We start from the raw sequence: 21,161 nt of genomic DNA, 5'->3' as shown, positions 1-21,161 counted from the left end.
AAAAATTTCTGATATATTTTGAATAAGAGGGAAATGGAGTGTATATTTTAACATAAGAGGAGAGAGGAGTGTAATTTACTCATATATAAATTATTTGGAAGATAACTTCTAAACAACATTTTATGTTTTGAGAAATGCAAATATAAGAGCACTTGTTAGAAAGATTATATAAAATAAACATATTTTACATAAAATTTATAAAAAAAATAAAATTTAATCTTTAACAAATGTGTTAAGGACACTTGGTTAAGTACCTTAAGGATATTTATTAGTATAGTCTTATGTTTTTAAATACTTGCAAATTTGTTTATTTCAATCTAGGTTTAACGCTTGCTAACCTACACTTCCGTGCTGCGTCAGTTATTTTTCAATATAAACAGCAATTAGGAAACCAAGAGATCAACATCTTACAGATTACCTAAATGACAAACTCTGCCTAATAGTTACGGTTCGAATTAGGGTATGTGTTGAGAGTTTGGTGTAATTGGATCATTTGGCATATGGAATGGTCCACTCTGGGAAAATAATCCCACATATTAGCTGATCATCCACATTGTTTAGCCAAACAACACACGACAAATTTTACAAGTGCAATGATTTAAACAAAAATATGACTCACTACTATGTCGACTTTTAAGAACAAATCAAACACAACCTAGAAACTGCCAAAATCCGTGTTTAGCCTAAATCATAAAACTTCTGTTATGAAAATTCATATTGCTATAATATTATATATAAGCTTAATTGCATATTTAGTTTAAAGTTGGTATCCTATATTTAAAAAAGTTTTAAATTGATCTCTTGTGTTATTAAAGTTACAATAAATTAGTCTTTTTAGTTAAAATTATGTTTAAAATGTCCGTGGCTCAGAGAAGCGTACACATGAATAATTTTGAGGATGTTATGCTGACATGAATGATGTAAAGGATCAAATCGAAACTTATTAAACCTAAGAGATCAAATGAAAATCTAAACTAAAAGTAAGGAACCAAATATATTTGCAATTAATTAAACCTGTTATGAAAATATAATATGATTGGGGGCATTTAACTAATTGAGTGTTATATTAGAATCAAACTCTCATCACAAATTGCATAAGCAGCCTCTTTAAAATTTGAGTTAACTTATACCTCTAGCCAAACTTGATTATTATTAATGAGGGAAGTAAAGAGTGTAATAATGTATGGAAACACATAAATTTGTGGATGGCTTAATCGAAACTAATCCTTGAGAAGAAAATACGTCATACTTCGTATGTTAATCCGAAGTGTATTTATATAAATTCTGAGTGTATTTGTAATATGGATAGTCAGTTTAAAGACTATATTAATCTTCCTAAATTTTATCTTTCTGTTTAAGGTTATTGTTTGTTGTTCTCAGTCAAAAATTCGGTTTTCGTGCTATTTGATCATATTGATCCGAAACTTTCCCAGAAGAATAAAAAAATCAAGGATTGAGACTCCGCCCCTTAAAATCCAAAATTTCGTCATTTAGACCAATTTTCCATTTTTTTTATTTTTCATATTCTCATAAAAATTGAATTAGCTTTATTTAATTTTTAGAATTTTTTGGTGGTACTTTTATATTTTATTTGACATGTTTTATCAGTTTTTACTTTGTTTTTAAAAGCAAAATTCGCAACTGTTGAAATAAGAGAGATTCAGGTTGTTTCTAATATATAAGCATATTTCAGATTATATAATTTGAAACCCGTAATCATGATATTTTTAGACTATTACTTTTTCAATTTTACCCCTGGTCCGGATTTCGTTTTCCGGATTGCATTGTTAGAATTTTGCAGATGTTTTCGGATTTGAAAATCCGGAATAATGTTTTACCAGAACTTTTGCAATTTTAATCTTCAAAATTCATAAAATAAAATGCAAATGAAATAAAAAACAGCAATAAAAAGACACAAACATAAAAACAACTCATTTTATTAATATATGAACAATACATTACAATAATTTTCAAGCTTACTACATAAAATCCTAAATCTATTTCTAATCTCCTATGAGCCTAATTCTAATCTCGTAAGAGCCTAACCACTGGTATGTGATGGGACATACCAATAGTTTGCCTATTGGAGGAAAACCGGAGGAGGATGGAAGAAGAGAACAATGCCCCTGAGGGAGGTGGGGGTGCACAAATTTACGCCCAGGCAGGCCAAGCTAAGAACCACACTGACCCACATGTCCCTCAGATGAACCGCGCTTCGTTGCAGCGCGGTTCCATCCTCATTGACCGTTCATACAAACCCTGAAAGTTTTCAATGAGGCCCTTATCTATGAAAGGCCAACGATGGAAAACCATGGTTGTAGAAGGAAGAAGAGGAGGAGAGGGTGGGAGAGGATGATGTGAGAAATGGTGCAGTTTGGAAAGCTATTTATAGGGAGGGGTGAGAACGGTTGGGAGGCCATAAATGCAGTCAAAAAACGCGTTTTACCAGTTTTTTGACTTGACCACCAACAAAAACGTGTGATGCAGACCACCGGCCATGACTGATGCATTCCGGAATATAAAATCTGAAATGCACATCTATTTCCGGAATATATTTTCCGGATTAATGTGATAATGGTGGTGAAAGAGGGAAAAGTTGACACTTCCTGCAGGGCTAAGGGCGTTCCGGAATGTAAAATTCGAAAAGATTCAAATCCATTAATGTGGGTTTGGACGGTTACAACAACCACTAACACGTTATCATTGATTGTATTAATGACCTATGACTTGTTTTAGGCTATAAATAGGCTTTCATCTTCAACAAATACCTTCATTCTTCACTTCACCTCTTTTCTTACATTTTCGTCAAATGTTTTTTAGTTTTTTAGGGGTGTCGATGGTGTCATGGTCATTATTGACCGTTCATAGGAACCCTGCAATTGCAATGCATTGCAGCTTGTGTGGGGCTATATAACAGTCAACAAAGACCCTTGACATCAAAGGAAGACACATCAAATTACATAACATTTTGTCCGGATTTCTGTTTCCGAAAATCACTAACAATCTGATCCGGATTATGTAATCCGAATCAGGGGTATTTTAGTAAATTTTGCAGGGTGCGAAAGGAGGCAGCAGGGTGGAAAAAGTAATAGTCATATTTTTATTCAGGGTGGGCCGTAGCCCACTTTGCCCCTAGTCCCTAGAGAAGCACAGCCTCTTTGGCCTATTTTATTAAATGTGTTTTTTATTTAAGAAAATGCGAGGAGGTGATAGGCATACTTCCCATTCATGTATGAGGATGTAAGTATATTGATGCTCAAAAATAAAATGTTAAGATCACCCAAAATGGTGGTACCTAAATCCATAATCATCGATATCTATTAGGTACCGTTATTAGTGAGGAAAATTTTGAGTCATTAATGTGTAGAGGGTCTCAAATAAGCATTCTCTTAACTCGCGGATTCAACATCTTTTTAATATTAATAACTCTATCACTAATCATCTATATCAATAACTCTATCCACTAAAAAACATAGTGATAGAGTTATTGATATACATGATTAACGGATCATATTTAAGAAATTTGTTTAAAGTGATGTGTTGAAGAGATTAAGTTTTTATTAGTTACTATTATTAAAAATTATAAATAAATAATGTGTACATAAGATTTATTTAAATATTAAAAATAAATTTCTCCCCTCTGGAGGCTCTAAGAGATTATTTTCAAGAATGTAGAAACTCCCGAGTCCCTTTTTCTCTGTTTGTATGATGAATGGACCTTAAGAAGCGTAGAATATCCTAAACCATACAAGCTCTAAAAACACCCTCTTCATATTGTGCAGAATTATATGGTTAATAGAAAAAGACAAATCTCTTTATGGACCAATACATATATGGGTGCATGCTATTGCTAAACGGCACCTTAAATCAAACTAAAAAAAAAAAAAAAAAGACAAATCTCAAAGATTTATATTAAAAACATGAGAAAAACGTGCTGAATTTGGTTATACTTTGATAAACTCTATTTTATATTCTTCATATTGTGTAATTGGACTAATTCTACCTAATATTGCGCTGATCATTGATGACCACTGCATGAAAGGAAAATAATACTATAAAAATGGAATAGAAATTTGGAAAATACTTCATCAAAGACGAATAATTATACCTATGTTTCGACAAACAAGCATAATCACAAAAAAAAAAAAAAAAAAAAAAAAAAAATCTACCGTTTCAATTTGGATAAGAAGATTGATAGAGGCACCTGGCGAATAGCGTTTTGACTAGAATGGTAAAGAAAAGAATGTATCTGGTCTCTGACTTTGGTTTGAGGCAGGGTTTACCTTTTCTTGTTTTAGATTTTCTCTGCATTTGACTACTATATATATACTTATTTGTCTTGTAGCAGATATATACTTGTCTTGTAGCAGACTTTGATATTAAAAAACTAAAATCATCGATGAAATTTAGTGATTTTATTTTATAATGACAAAGAAAATAAATCACTAATGTTTTGTTTGGGAGTTTGGTGAAAAGAGAGGGGAGAGTTTTGGAGGATGAGATTATAGGAAAAAATAGAAAAAAAAATCAAATTTTTTGAGAGTCTATTTTTCTATTGAATGGTAAAAGAATATACTTTTTTAATTTTGTGAGTAGTATTATAACAATACATATTGTATTTAAAATTTTTACCTTTTGTCAAATTTTTTTTACCTAAATCCTCCAAAACCATTCTTTAATACAATTTTTAAGCTTTCTCAATTAAAGGAATTTTGTATTACGAAAAAAATTAAACCCTCGAAACCATCATCACCCTTCCGGAGCTCCCCATTCTTTGCATTTCTCCTTTTTTTTTTTTTTTTTTCTTTTCAAGCTCTTCCTTTTTCTCTCCTCCAAACTCTCAAACAAAACCTAAAAAAAAAGTGCAAGCCTAAAACATAAAAGCTCAACACAGTCTTCAACTTCAATGGAGGAATTAGACAAAAGACTATTACCAGAGCCGTCCCTATGAAATATGAGGCTCGGCTCTCTATTTAAAATAGGTCCCCAATAAAATAAAAACACAATTTTTTTGTGTAGCTAAGCTTTATTAAAAAATCAGGATCAAAAGAGCTTCTAAACATGAAACGAAATACAAAAAAATTAAGTGAAAGAGAGGTAGAATTTACTAACAGTGTCATTTGGATTTATTACTTATCCGTTGCGGGAAAAGGGAAAACGAATGATTTATGTAAAAAAAGAAATGATTGTTGTGATTCTTTCTATGAAATAGCTTTTCAAATTGACTGATTAAGTCATTATACCAATTGGTAGTGGTTTGATAGTACCAAATTTATGTCCAGATAAGAGAACTAAAGTCTACAAAAAACTCAAACGTGTAAAGAAGTAATATATATATTTTTTATTTAAGTGGGGGTGGGTATTAGAGTAAATTTTTTCGAAGACACATAGCTTTTGAAGGCCCGGCTTGTTTGAGCACCTTGCACCCCCTCAAACTTGATTAAGCGTAAGCGTGTTTAAACTTGACTAAAACGGGACAATTCTTCTCTCTTTAAACCAAAAAAGATATATTATTGAGTTGAACAATATGAGAGTTTTTTAAACTACTTTTACCTTCCAAATCAAGCAGTGTAAGATTTTTTGTATGTATACCAGAGCAATTTACAAAAAAAAAAATACTCGTAACAAAATCATTCTATGAAGTACGTTAATGTATGCCACTGTGAATTCAAACTATACAGAAACTTTAATTTCATCACGATAATAATATAATTTACATATAAATCGACATGTTGCACCGACTTATATTCGAATAGAGCGCTAGCTGCTAATAACAGAACGCACCATATATTTATCAGTGTTGTACTAATTAACCTCACTCATCTTTATTTAGCTGTTGTCGTTGTCTTAACTTTTCCTTCTTCATTCATTTGCATTTGCATAAAATATGATCAATGACAAAGCAAAAGGCATTTCATCTTTTGTACTATTTTTTTCATGCATGGAATCACACGCGATTCACATTATTCACGTAAATCTATACGATATGTTAAGATCGTTAATTATTTAGTAATTTTATAGATTGCTAAAGATCTCATGGTACTTTATTGGTCAAAAAAGAAAAACTAAGTTTACATCTGTCGTAAACTTCACAGATACTATTCATTTGTTTTTATTTTTTAGCAGGATAGGTTGTTAGGGGTGACGCAAGGGTATGATTGTGCTTTGTTATAGGTATATGCCTGTGTCATCACTCGTTTTGGGTTGTTCCAATTGTTTAAGGATGGTTTTTAAAGGGTTTTTGTTCGAGCTGATGTTTGTGTGGCAATCAATTTCCCTTGTTTGTTTTCTTTTCATCCGAGTTTATTAGTGCTTCTTGCACGGGCTTGGTTAATAATATTTTGTCGTTTCAAAAAAAAATTGTAGCAGCACATCATTAAATATATATGTATAACTTTTGTATATTAATCATGTATACAAATGACACTCATAAAGAAAATATTAAAAAGAACAAAATATGATATATCTAACAAATTTTCAATAAAATCATATTAAAAGTAGTCATTGATAGTATAATTTAGTTGGTAGAGACAATATAGTATATAAGAGCGGAATCGAAATGTCAAATTTTCAACTTATTTTCTTATGGTGGTAATTCTTCACTTATTTAAATTAACGTACAAATCTCTAACTATTAAACTATTTAACAAAGAAAACAACATTCTCATGATTTTTTTTAGAGTAGTAATGGCATGCATGTCGAGGACCATGAAATCAAATGCAAGAAAACTATCATTAGTACTGTACACACATGAGGAGATTGACAAGCCAAAATCTCATGTACAATATTCTCCCGTGTCTGTTAATTAAAGGATAATAGTCATTTTGATCTCTGAATGTGTAAGGAGCAGTCAAAATAGTTTTTCAATGTATCAAAATTTTAAAATTGTTTTTGATTCGGCACTTTGTTAATCAAAACAATCTCTGACGTTAAAATAATCTCTCAATACTCATAATAATTCTTTTCATACAAGGACTGAAATCAAAATAAGTAAGTACTTTTATTAAATGACTAATATGACAATAAATAATTACATTAAAGGATTAATATGGCAATATTAACGAAGTATTTTAATGTAAATGACCATTTTGACTAACGAAGTGCATAATCAGCACTACAAGAAATCTGGTAGTTAGTCAGGGGCAGAAGCACTGACAAAATGCAAAAAGCTTTGTCAATTGGACGTTTGCCAGGAGCAAAATTCCCAGCAATTCAGGTCATCGCAAATAACCATGCCAGGGCTTTAGCTCCTGGCAAATTGCGTGGGGCACATTCCTTGTACAACCCCTGACAACTTTTTTGACGCGTTCAGACTGTCCTATTTGAGAGACTATTGTATAAACTCATTGTGACCAAAATAATTATATTACCCCCATTAATTATTACCATGAATATCATTACAGGACTATTCCCTTAAAAAAAAAAAACATTGGGACGACTTGGCAACCATAATAAATTAGCTAATAACTTTAAAAAATAATTTTTTTTATAAAAAAAACTTTCAAAAATAAATAAATAAATTAGCTTATACACCTTTAGATACTTTCAAAAAAAAAATCCCATTCAGGAAAACATATAAATTAGTTATAAGTTTATATGATTATCCCTAAAAAAATCATTAATTATTTTGTTATCATATAAAAATGTCAAATACTTCGATTTTAAATGTATTGATTACTCATATTTTTTTTTTAAAGTTATTATTAAAGGTCTTAAAAAGTGTCTCGTGAACACTCATTAGCTAGTTATTGTTTATTTTAGTAAATTAATTCAAATACTCCATCCGTTGTTAATTATAAGCAAATTTAACTTTTTAGGTTCATTCAATTAATTATGTATGTGCTCCATAATATAAACAACATACATCATTAATTGAATGAACCTAAAAAGTCAAATTTGTTTATAATTAAAAACAAAGGGAGTAGCTTATAGTTTAAAGTTTGTAGTTCATTAATTTCTCTCTCAATTTTATCCTTATTATCTTATTTGAAAAATATTAATGATGTCCAATTAGGGCCTATATGTGTGCATTCGCATTCACACTCACAAATTAGTAGCAGTACATTAGGCAACTGATTACCTCTCTGGTCTCTCTTGATTTCACACATTGCCTGGCAAGTGGCGACCAAGATTCATAGTACACAGCCAAGTAATATTACTAATTTATTTATTATATTATATGGTCAACAAATTACACACACTTTACGGCTGCCATGCACACGAATGAATGAACATCAGATGATATGAGATGAGACCCAATCTATTTGCCGTCACAAGAGAGCGAGGAATATTAATTTAATTAATTAACTAATCATTTATTAATTAATCCAATCGCTATTAATCAAACTCATGTCAAATTTTCCCTTCATATCCATTTCTCTCACATCACCCCCTATATATACATATATATCAAATTAAACATCCTCACAACTTTAACAAATTTTTTTATCATTCTTCATATCCAGTTCTAAGAGACATCATAGAAAAATAATCTACTGCTTAATTATTGTTGTGTGTAATCAAGAAAATGGGAAACTGTTGCAAACCATCATCTTCAATGGAGTGGGTTGGGGAGGACTGGGAATCTTTGAGGTCTAAACCTGAATCAAGGAAGACAAAGCCATATCCATCATCAAGCAAGGTGTTTGATGAAGCTAGTCTTGATCATCACCAGAAGGAGAATGATGTATTAGGAAAGCTTAGAGCTTCTTGTGATGCAAGTGGGAAGGTGACGTTGAAGATTTCAAAGAGCGAACTCGCTGAATTATTGGGAGCGATACAACAGAATAATATTAATAGTAGTAATCAACAGCCAAAGCAGCAGATGAAGAAGAAAAAGGAATTAGCTTCTGCAGAAGAAGTTCTATTTAGGCTAATGAAAGCCAAAGACCATGAGCATCACTGGAAACCAGTTCTAGAGACTATTCCTGAATGAATGTTAATTAACTTTTAAGGTTATATTATTAGTTTAGTTGTTAATTAAGTGTGTTTCTGGTGAGAATTAAAACGTACGACCATGCACATTTTGTTAATAGTTTCAAGTTGTACTTAGTATAATTTCAACTCAATGGATAAAATTATTCTTATCCGAGCTATATATGTGACCAAAAAAAAGTGGAACGTTAACCTACCTCCGCTAACCCTAAAGATAAAAAAATATGCGGTGAAATATGTGAAGGGTTTGAAAACACACGAGATGTTAATAATTTTAAGATCCTTACTTGGATCAATAATTATGTTAGGAATGCAACTTGAAAAATATAATAATATTACTAAATATGTTTGGGATAATTTGACACGTTTATACGTTCTTACTAATTTTGCAAAACACTATAAGATGCAGATTGATATTCCCTCTCCTAAGCATAATAATAATTATTTTCTATCATTGGCAACTATAATAATTAAATTTTATTCACCAAAAGCTTCGACGAAATAAAATTTAATTTTTACGAATTTTTATTACTCATAACAATGAATATTGATTATTTTGTATGACAAAATGTAAATTTTTTAATATGATCTTTATAAACAATGAAATCATGTTTTTTCTTATGAAATAATTTTTCTAAAATATAAATATGGACAAATAGCTTTTTATTTCATATAAATGATCATTAATTTATAAATTTTGTGGAACAAAAGTACCGGTACACTAAAATATGTGAGTGTATCGTAGAAGTTGTCTAATAATAATAATATGATCATTCAACAATTTTGTGGAAATCAACTGGCACTACTTAATCTGCTGAATTAGCAAGCCCTCAAATAGGTTTAAAAGTTTTTATGATTTTTCATAGACTTGGTTTACTTGACAAAAACTTTCAATTCAATTCAATTCGCTTCCTACAAAGAATTATAGAATGTGTAAATATGTTATGTTATATTTAACACCAATTGTGAATGGATTGAGACTCATCCGTGAACGTTATTTTATCCTTTTTATATTGTGTTATCGTACTGATTATACTAGTCTTGCGCTCATCATTGTCATTGATGACCAAACGCAAAGGGAACTAATATTGTATAAAAATTAGAAGCGAATATTTGGAAAATACTTGTAGTCACCACTCACCTAGGACAAATAGATACCTATCGTTTGACATTAAATATTACCAAGAAAAATAAAGAAACTACTTCAAAAGTATGCTTTTGATTGGTTAAGAAGATTGATGGAGGCACATTTATATATAATTGAATAGCGTTTTGTCTAGAGTGGTAGACAAAATGAAGAAGAATGTGTATACTCTGGTTTTACTGTGGAAGAGATGATAATGGATTTTTTTAAGTTTAATCAAAGATTATCATGAGTTCAAATTAAATTATGGAAATGCAACAATATTAAATTTCTTGAAAAATATATTTGTTATTAATTACGGTTTTATTCAACTTGAAATAATTAATCTATGCAATTATGCAAGTGAATATTTTATTTATATCAACAAAGACTTTGGTATTGTTGTAGATTTTGTGCATATAAATATTATAACTATATATGCATTATTTAAAGACAATTTCTACGATAAATTTGAAATTTTGAGAGTAGCAGTACTCAATCTTTCAATTAATAGTTAAGCGAGTTGTTATTTGAAGAAAAAAAAAATATTATTTGGTTTCATACATGTAGCTCCGTTGGTAGCTACCACCGCAACTGAGATTCGTACCTCAAATTTCTCACTTCTTCATATTTAAAATGTATGAATTTAGCAACAAAACTACTTGATCGAAAAAACACGATATTTGAACCAACAATGAATTAGTTTAATTGTTAAAAGACTCGAACAACTATTTATAGATATATAAAAGAAATTATTGTTGACAATATCACAAAAGAAAAAGGAAATAGAAAGGCTTTGAATAAAACAGGATGTAGGACGCAAGTGTAGAACGCTATTAAATTTTTGACTAATTAAGTAAGTGGTTCCTCTAGATATTTATAATTTTGTTTTTAGTCCCTATAAAATAAAAAAATATTTTTTAAGTCCTTGTGATATTTTTTTTAGCATTTTAGGGAGCAAAAATGTTGACAAATTATTTTTATAGGAACTAAAAGTGTTGAAGGAAAATTTTACAGGGACTAAAAATTTTGACGAAATTTTTTAAAGAAATTCAAAGGTGTGATTTTATTTTGTATGGACTAAAAATAAAATTCTAAATATTTAGGGACTATTTACGTAATTAACCCTTTATTTTTCTTTTAATACATAGGAAACCAAAATATATATTACATGGTTGTGATGCTTGGGATCGACTATGTGGGATAACAAAATGCAATATAGTTGGTAAGACGCACAAGTTGGTTCAAGAGATGGAAGGAGTACATAGAAAACACTGTTGATTCCTTTAAAAAAAAAACACTGTTGATCCCTTTATAAAATGAGGCAAAGAAAGAAGTATATGTTTCAATTTAATAAGATTTATTGCATCATCACATATTTGAGGAACATGAAGTTGTTTCAAACCGCCGTGAATTGTGTTCATCAAAAAATATTGTTCATACAAGAAATCAATACAGTACTGCGAATTAAACTATCCAGATACTTTAATTCCATTCATGAGCACGTAGATATTCATATTAATCCACGTTTTATACAAGGAAGGACTTAACTACAATTTGTTGCTTTGAGAAAAGAGAATCACATCATGTGGGAAACATCTTCATGGATCAATTCTTAAACAACAAAAAAGCGTTCAAAGAATGAAACTATGTTTCTTTAGTTGTTTGTCGTTATCTTAACTTTCCATTCTTCATTGCTTTGCTAATTTGCTTTTGCTCCGACAGAAACATAATTTATGACAGAAAAAGGTGGTTCGTCTTTGTCCTTTTTTCTTGGAAATCGCGTCTGATTTACATACATTATTAAACGATATGTGATGAACCTCAATTATTATTTTGTAATTCTTATAGAAAACTTGCTAAAGATTTTTTTGTTTTTATGTTCATACAAACGATCATTGATTAATATATACCATGTTAGTTGAGCTGGATAATGAGTCCTCGTTAGGAATCATGGCAAATCTCAATCAATACTCAGGGGCCAATGCGAAAATTAATCCAAATCCCACTCTTATATGGTTTGCTCTTATATGATTCTACTATCAACATGTGTACAATTAATCTTGTAATTAATTAGCTAATGACGTACTGCATGATACAATTTTTCAATATACAAGATTTAAAACGTCCTTATCAACTACTAATACTATATCATGTAATTCAAGAGAGAACAAGAAAAAGAACACCAATGTGATTAAAACTAAAATACACTTACAAATATTGTGTTGGTTTGGATGGAATTAAACTCGGATCCTATCAAAACAAGGTTTTGTTTCGAACTAACATAGTTGGAATAAACACCTCACCAAAAGTGATAAGTCAGGTTTTTCGATGGACATTAATCATCGTCGATAAAAACTTTGCACCAATATGGTTGTAAAGAAAGAAAGAAAGAAATTAACATTTGTAGAGGTGATAATTCTAAGGCAAAGGACAAGCCATGTACCCCCATTATAATATTCTTTTAATTAATTAATGAAAAATGTTAACTAGTGTCTCAGAGCAATGGTTAAGTATCTAAAATAAATAAGTTTTTATGAAAAAGTTGTGTAATCATTATTTTATCAAAAAGTAACATTTTATATTTTCAAAACAAAAAATTTATTTGTAGATTCCTTTAATCATTACCTTGAGGGTACTGGTTAGCAAGATCCTTAATTAATACTCCATCCGTTTTAAAATGAATGTCGTTTTAGCCAATTGCACATTGATTAAGGAATGAAATAAAGTAGTCAAATGTCATAGCAATTTTACTAAAATAACCTTACTTTATAAGAATAAGACAAACTTAAAGTTGCAAGGAAAATTGTGTAGGAGAGAAAAGTTAGAGTATTTTTTTAGGGTAGAGTTAGAAGAGAAAAATTAAAGTTGTATTGAAAATTTAAAATGACATTCATTTTAAAACGGAAAGAGAATATGATTGTGTGGCGTTCATATTCACATGAGTGTGGGGACTAGGACTTAGCAGCACTTGGTAGTATTAGACAGTCCTAAAGGTGGTACTAATCAGTAGTTACCCCTCTCTCTCTTGCTTCATTTCACACATTTATTACACGGCTAAGCTAATGTACTATATGGTCAACAAATTAATGTCACCCCACACACACACCCTTTACGGCTAAGCTAACCATATCTTAAATTTTCCCTTCATCTCTATAAATACATATATCGAATTAAATCTCCACCACTTCAAACTTTGATCATATATTCTAATAATACTACATAACATCTAAGACTAAGAGAGTACACTAAGTATTTTCAAACTAATTAATTCTTCAGTGTAATCAAGAAAATGGGAAACTGTTGCAGGGCAGCACCTTCAATGGAGTTTGGTGGAGAAGACTGGGGATCTTTGAAGTCGTCTAAGCCAAAGGCATGTCGTTCATCATCAAGTAAGGTGTTTGATGAAGCTCATCTTGATCATCCTCAGAAAGAGAATGATCTATTAGAAAGGCTTAGAGCTTCTGGAGATGCAAGTGGGAAGGTAACATTAAAGATTTCAAAGTCAGAGCTGGCTGAATTATTGGGAGCTATTCAAAATAGTAGTAATAATCAAGAACCACAGAAGCAGATGAAGAAGAAGACGACGAATGAATTAGGTTCTGCAGAACAAGTTCTTTATCGGTTAATAAAAGCCAGAGACCATGAAATTGCAAACAAGCATGATCACTGGAAACCGGTGTTAGAGACTATTCCTGAATGTTGTTAATTACTGAGTCAGAGGTTAAGTAGTTCTTTAGTTGATGAGAACATACTACACAGTACTGAAATGGTGCTAGCTAGCTGAGGGGTCGATTGAGCATTTGTTATTTTCTCATATATAATATATGGAGAGGTTGGTTGGTTAGGTGATCGTGTAATGTGTATGATATTTTTCGTTTGTAAAATCCATTGATTCGGTACGTAGTTTTAGTTAAGACCCAAACCAGATTAGATTGATGATCGAAAAAAAAAAGGACCAAAACAAAGGTGTTTCGTGTAGTACTCTACATCTATTCGTGAATCACGACCAAAAATATTTATATATATTTATATCATATAAATCATATCTTGAGTAGACAATGTTTTTTATTTTTATTTTTTCAGTTGCCACGTACATTCATTAGTGTGAAAGTGGTCATGAAGAATACGCAAGATTGAGAGGTAAGCTTGTATTAAAAACTGATTATATATATATATATTCTTTTCGTCTTAAATTCTCTAATACTAATTCAATTTTTCCTAGTATATATAGAGTCTGTTTAACAAGATTCATTTTTTAGTTTCTAGCTTATGTCTTAAAAACTTATTTGACTAAAACTTGATAACTGTTACTATCTTATGAGCATCAATATTAATTAAAAAAAAAGTAAATATTAATTAAATATATCATTTCATATTTATATCCTAGTTCAATCGTTAAATTTACCAGTCATTGCAGTCTATTCCTTTTAAAAAAAATGATGCATACCAGTCAACTTAATGATGCCATACCTTTAAAAAAAAATGTCTATTCCCATTCTAATTTCAGACTCACACCTTAGATAGGTCGAATCAGTCTTGCTCTATTGATTGCAACAAGATCAATCCGTAACAAACTAAACTTTCTTCATAAATCATAGCAACAGGCTTAATTTAAAACAGGGGATAATGTTGCCTAGTCACTTTCCGAACTTATGGCAAATTGTATTATCATCTCTTGACATTTGTAATTAACAAAATAAAAAACAGTATGCGCATTTTATTAATATTATATTATCTGTCTCAGGTAATAATTATACGGCATACATTTATAAAGCCATGTTATTTCAATTGACTACAAAACTAGTTTTTTTTGGACATGGATTTTATGCAGTCACTATAGTCGTCAAAATTGAAGTGATAGATAAAGATCGGATCAGATTCCAAGTCCGTAGTAAGGTTTAAATGGAAATTGTCCGATCTTCATCCAACGACTCTAAATTTTCAGGTGCCTGCTCCAATTTGGTTTTCAGAAGACAGTGTGCAACTATATCAGGTAAGATTTTACTCGCACCTTAGAAAGCTCGGATCGATCTTGATCTATAACAAGCAACAAACGAGATCAAGCAGCAACAAATTTTACTTGTAAATATATCAAGAGCTGTGTAACAGGCATAAATTAATACATGCAGATAGTGATGCCTAGTCTCTGTCCATCTGTCCAAACTTATGGCAGATTGTATTACAATATCTAATCTATTGACATTCATATTTGACAAAGTAATGAATAGCATGCACATTTGTATTAGTATATATATATTTTATATCTCAGTCAATAATTCAAATAGTATGTTTTCCCACCAATAGCAAGTATTCTGACATCATGGGTAACTGGGTAAGATGGATTACAGTCAGGGCCAACACAGATGAAAGCGACAACAATCAGGTAACATCAACAATATCGAATAATGACAATAATGTTGCTTAGTGCCAATAATAATTCAAAATATTCCTAATTGTATTTTTATCAAAAAAATATTCTTAGTTGCAGCAGTAACTCCCTCTACATATAACCTATGAAAGGAGTTAAATCGATTATGGTTAGATTTCGCCATGCAATGTGCAGAGAGATGTATATGCTAAGCATAATATGCTGAATAATAGTGTTTATCCTACTAATATTGAAGAGAAAACTCCTTTAATTCAATAACTCAAACGACAAAATGTAGAGCAAACTACCATGTTATTAAAAGAGAAAATTTAGAAAACCGGAAACTATAACTACTAATGTCAACTCAATTCTAATAACCATTCCAAAAAGAAAAATACTCAATTCCAATAACATGTCAAGTCTAACGACTACTAGACTACCAACATTAAATTCGTTTTGGTGGAACTGGACTCGGATCCTTTAAGCAAAATCTCATTTTCGAGACGTGGTGGTTGGAAGGGGAGACCTCACTTAAGGTGGACATCCAGGCCTTTCGGAGGAGATTAGTAATTTGCAAAGCAGGTGTATACTTTGCACCGATAATATGGTCACCAAACAAAAATACCCTCTATACTTGTTTATTTTGGAAATGGATTTGCTACAGTAAAATAAGTGCAGTCACTATAGTCTGTAAAATTGGAGCCAACATATAAAGTTCGGATCAGATTCCAACTCCGTGATGAGGTTGAAATGTAAATTGTTTGATCTTCATCCTACAACTCCAATTTGTTGCAATCAAAATTATAAGGTGCCTGCTCCAATCTGGTTGTCAGAAGGCCCAGCATCAACTAAAGATTCAGTCGGATGATTGAAATCCACCCTATTAACATCACCAAGAGAGCTACAGTTTTGAGGATCAATCTTGTCCATGAACTTGCATCCTTCAGATGAAAGCTTGTTACCATAAGGATCAGACTGACCAACCTGTTCAGATTGCATGGATTCAGGTTGTTTAGTCTCAACTGCTTGATTCGGTACCATTTCCAGAATATTAGCAATGCCAGTACTTGGATTTCCATTTGAGTTTGGGGTATTATAAACATTGCTCAAAGTATCAATAGAAACAAGAGTTGTATTTGAATCTTCTTGTACATTTGTTTCTGCTAAGTTCTGCTTCTCCACAAAGTTTTCAACAGGTTTACTAATCTGTTCAGATGGCATAGATTCAGGTTCAGCAGATACAATAACCAAGTTGAGTTCAATATTTGAATTATTTGGATCATCATGAACCAACTCATTCAGCTGATTCACAGAAGGAAATACTTGTTCATTTCTGAGCTGCTTATCAGTGTTTTCAATTGTTGGAAACAGGTTCATGGTTTCAGATGCAGGCCTTGACTCTTTTGCTGCACCAGATTCTTCTACCTGAGTGGAAGCATCGAGTTCGTGCAATTTATCACTTTGTTCAGCAGTTTTATCACAGTCCATCTTTGAATTGAGACAGGAAGACTGATTCACATGCTCAGCATCTGATATCCCTGGTGGAACTGAGATACTGGAGTGAACCTCTGTCGGTAGCACGTTCTCTCCAGGCAAAGGCACCGGTATTTGTGGCTTGATTGATTGTAATGGGGGAAGAGAACCATGTACCTCATTGGTTTGAAAGTTTGGCTTTGGAATTGCAAACATCTGCTTGATCATTTGGCTGAAATGGGGAACCACATCATTTTCTTCGGTATCTGGCATAACTTGTACCGCATTGGTTTGAGAGTTTGGCATTGGAATTGGAAACTCTTTCGTGTTGATCACTTGGTTGACATGGGGAGCCACATCATTTTCTGCAGTAACTGGCATAACTTGAACCACATGGGTTTGAGAGTTTGGCTTTGGAATTGCAAACATCTGCTTGATCATTTGGCTGACATGCGGAACCACAACATTTTCTTCAGTATCAGGCATAACTTGTACCTCATTTGTTTGAGAGTTTGGCATTGGAATCGGAAACTCTGTCCTGTTGATCATTTGGACATGGGGAGCCACATCATTTTCTGCAGTAACTGGCATAACTTGTCCGGGAAGAAACACGACGCCTCTCAAAAAAGAATCAGAATCTGTCGCCTTAACATTAACAAGGTATCCATCATTGAAAGTTGCTTCAATGACACCGGTGACCGTCTTCCCTAACATACCACTATCGGAATTATTAGTTGTTCCAGCGGTTTGATTGAAGTTCAATACATTCTCAGGTTTTTGCACTCCATGAACTACATTATCTTCTTTTCGTGGCCGGCCACGTTTTCTTTTCATTGGAACACTTGATTGAACGCCCAATCCTTGATTGTGTTGGTTCATTTTTCAAAAGATACCGGAAGGTCTCAAACAAATATATCTCTGAAAAAAATCACAACTAGAAATCATGGCATTTGTTTGAACAGAAAATGAAAGTAAAAAAAAAATAAAAATTAAAGGGTTGTGACAACACCTAGACTCAAAATGAGCAGCAAACTCAGGTGATAAAGTTCTAAACATGACATGCATTATAGTGTTCTCTGCTTTATTAGTTGACTGCAAACAGAATATCAATTGGTTCAAAACAACTGCTACATCATGTAAAAATGAAAACACAGTGGCAGCTATGGTGGTCCCAATAACAAAAGGGATTGATTATTGTATCCCTTTTACAGATAACCATTCATAATGATTAAAATTGGTAAGTCCTATCAAATATAAACAACTTATTTTCCTTAAATTCTCTTCTATGAACTCTGTTAAAATTGTTGGTTAAAGAGAAGGAAAATCCCTATCAAATAACAAGTACTAGAAAATTACTGAAATAATCTTTTTTCACAAACATTATCAAGAATTTTGAAATTCACAATTTACAAATTAATCTTTTTTCATTAATGAAAAATGATTTTGTATTATTCAATTATAATGTTACCGAAAAAGATCAATCTTAACAAGCTTTTTTTGTAATAGATAGATGCACAAACTAGTTTAAGAACAGAAAAAGGAAAATTGCATATATAGATAGATTGGTTACGTAAGCGAAGCGTAAATAAATGAAAACTCACAAATGGAATGCAGAAATTCAAAGACGTTGATGAAGACGAAATGTAGCGGTTCTGTTATGGTGAATAAATAAATCTAACACGATCAATTTTGTTTCCTTCGTTGCTATTTAATCGAAACCGATGAAACATTGTTAAATTTACTAATAACAACATTATGTTGGGCTTTTATTCAGAACAAAATTAATTAATTTTTTTTGAAAGAAAAACAAAATTAATGTTGGGCAATACTACAATTGATGAATCAGTCGGTCTCTTCAGATTTCAAAGTCGATAAAACTAAAAAATTATCAATCTTTGAACAAACTCGTAAGATTTAAATTTATAGCAAAAAACGGCAACATGTCTACAAATATGACTAAATAAAAATGTTCTTAATACACATGTTTTCGAATATGTGACGTTAAAGATGTCAAAATTATTGATTAAATTTGTATAGACACCAAACAAAAGAATTATGTTAATCTAAACCGAATAAATGTTGCAACAAGACGGAAAAAATCAAACAACAAACTGAACAACATTGTCACACTTAGAAATTAAATCTTTAATTTTCGAGCATAGCCTAATATTTGATTAAATCTTTCCACCATTGTTCTCCAAAACTCAACTCTCGAGTATAGCCTAAAACTTTATTTTACAAAGTCAATTTTCGAGCTTATAGCACTAATTTATTTGACTGACACAAATAACTTTGTGGTGATAATTTTTCTTACAAGCATATAAATTTTTTGGGAAATGTTAAAGAATGTTCTTAAGGTATTGGTTAAGATGATAAAAATTAAAATATTGTATTGAAAAATAGTGAAAAATGAAGAATTTGACTTTTTAAAAGTCAAAACATTGTTGAATTCAACATAAATATACTATTTTGATTTTCTTAACCATTGCTCTGAGGGCACTGGTCAGCAAGACCCAAATTTTTTAACCGTTAATTTTACCACACATTATAAATTTCATTCGTCAGCTTAAATACTAACACTTGACATCTATCTTATTCCCAAAAAAACACACCATAAAAAGTATAAGATTTCTCTATATTTTTCTCTCAATCCCTCCTATCCAAACTTCAACCAAACATACGGTGTCTGGCATGTGGCCTGTGACTCAAAAAAATTTGCTTACATGGATGACTTCTTCTTCAAAATTATTAGGGTTTATTCTAGATAAAATAAATAACGAAGAAAATATATTTTAGTAAAAAAAAATGCTAATAAAGAGTTTAGATGGTTTTTTTTTTTTTTTACAAAAGTCTAGGTGGATTGACCTCTTTGGACTCATCAATGTTAGGGCAAACATCAAGGTAAAGTGAACGTCTAATATATATTTACAAATCATCCATAAAAAGGTCCTAACGCAAGCAACGAGAATTGAATCAACGGCTTGATAAGTCAACTCTTTATCAACCAAGCAATTGAGTTGAAGTGGTTAATGAGTTTCACCAAGGATGAATTATTCGGAGGAACCCAGGGTTCGATTTGGATGGTATAATTTTTGTTCAGATTATCCTTACCTCACAGCCAAACTCCGGATTGTTATGCCCTTTTCCCCTAATATGGGAGGATTAACACCAAAAAGATCGACTCTTTGCCAAATAATCAAACTTATTGGCTATTTTAATCAATTTTATAAACTGAGTTGTGTGAGCCATCAATTAAACTTTATATATAACTCAAAGATATCGTTCTATAGCAATATAATACTAACACGATAAATAAGAATAGTTTATGCTAATCGTAAATTTGATAAAGAAATTCAGTAATCTTAGAGTAGAAAATTAAGTAAAGGTCTAACAAACCAGAAGAGACACACAAGTCAACCCAAATAATCCGAAAGATAAAGAAAACAAAAAAACAAATAGCCTTATATCTTCTTAACACAAAACAAAAAAAACATCAAAGAAACAAAAAGAATAAGAAACACAAACAATGTGTCTCTCCTACGAGCTTCCACTATAGCCGGACAAGTAAGATCCAGCAATTCTTTGATGTTCAAGTAAATTGCAGCTAGAAGGAGATCGTTAAGGGTATCCTGATCAACCTGCTTCATGAATTCAGCGTCCCAAGCCTTGAGATCATCGACACGCTTCTTAACCTTACGATCAACCTTAACGAATTCAGCTTCCCAACGAGCCTCCACATGCTTCCTCCACATGCTTCTTACAGTATTCAATAACCTTCGTCAAGATCTTGCCCTTAACGTTCAGAATAACGATTTCATTGTCGCTGCCACTATTCTTCTTGATCATGTGCTTGATTGTCTGTGATTCCAGTGCCACATCCTCATAAACCTCAAAAGTTTTGCCGTCTGAACTTTTCAGAGTGATCTTATTGGTTGAAGACATGGTGTGAAATCGTTGGCCCTAACAAAAAATATATTGCTGCATAAAAAACTGTGAGATTGATTGCACGTTTCTCATATTTATAAGCTATTTTGTATACATATTTTTTAACGAAATATATCTTAGATTCGCTCAGAAAATACAAGATATAACATACTCAACCCGAACAAAAAAAAAATTGCTGCATAAAATTTAGATTTAAAATTAGAGTGAAAAATAGAATAGATTTAAGATATATATATATATATTTCCGATATAAAAATTTCATTGATTTCAAATATATTTAAAAATAACGATGTGGTACAATTTATGATTAGATG

The 21,161-nt window shown here is 31.4% G+C and overlaps 3 protein-coding genes and 1 pseudogene across 3 annotated transcripts; 2 read left to right on the top strand and 2 right to left on the bottom strand.

The window, feature by feature from the left end:
• Nucleotides 1-8,435: 8,435 nt before the first annotated feature.
• Nucleotides 8,436-9,213, top strand: LOC11427121 (uncharacterized). The gene has a single exon (XM_039833850.1). The coding sequence runs from the start codon at nt 8,529-8,531 to the stop codon at nt 8,934-8,936; it is 408 nt and encodes a 135-aa protein (XP_039689784.1). The 5' UTR covers nt 8,436-8,528; the 3' UTR covers nt 8,937-9,213.
• A 3,846-nt stretch (nt 9,214-13,059) lies between these two features.
• Nucleotides 13,060-14,115, top strand: LOC11444718 (uncharacterized). Its single transcript, XM_003610373.4, has one exon. It carries the CDS (start codon nt 13,351-13,353, stop codon nt 13,765-13,767), a length of 417 nt encoding a protein of 138 aa, XP_003610421.1. The 5' UTR covers nt 13,060-13,350; the 3' UTR covers nt 13,768-14,115.
• A 1,564-nt stretch (nt 14,116-15,679) lies between these two features.
• On the bottom strand, nt 15,680-18,644 carry LOC11444180 (uncharacterized). The gene is made up of 2 exons (XM_003610372.4): nt 18,504-18,644; nt 15,680-17,820 (listed from the first exon to the last, which is right to left on the bottom strand). Exon 2 carries the CDS (start codon nt 17,779-17,781, stop codon nt 16,231-16,233), a length of 1,551 nt encoding a protein of 516 aa, XP_003610420.1. The 5' UTR covers nt 17,782-17,820; nt 18,504-18,644; the 3' UTR covers nt 15,680-16,230.
• Nucleotides 18,645-20,363: 1,719 nt separating this feature from the next.
• LOC11440099 (SKP1-like protein 1B) lies at nt 20,364-20,844 on the bottom strand (annotated as a pseudogene).
• Between the last annotated feature and the right edge of the window lie 317 nt (nt 20,845-21,161).

Source organism: Medicago truncatula, chromosome 4, assembly GCF_003473485.1.
Source record: "Medicago truncatula cultivar Jemalong A17 chromosome 4, MtrunA17r5.0-ANR, whole genome shotgun sequence".
NCBI lineage: Eukaryota > Viridiplantae > Streptophyta > Magnoliopsida > Fabales > Fabaceae > Medicago > Medicago truncatula.
Note: the sequence above shows the minus strand (reverse complement) of the source record. Positions and strands in the feature narration are given on the sequence as shown.

Coding starts and splice junctions, on each gene's coding strand:
- LOC11427121 (XM_039833850.1), top strand. CDS start 8,529: ATGGGAAACTGTTGCAAACCATCATCTTCAATGGAGTGGGTTGGGGAG.
- LOC11444718 (XM_003610373.4), top strand. CDS start 13,351: ATGGGAAACTGTTGCAGGGCAGCACCTTCAATGGAGTTTGGTGGAGAA.
- LOC11444180 (XM_003610372.4), bottom strand. CDS start 17,781: ATGAACCAACACAATCAAGGATTGGGCGTTCAATCAAGTGTTCCAATG.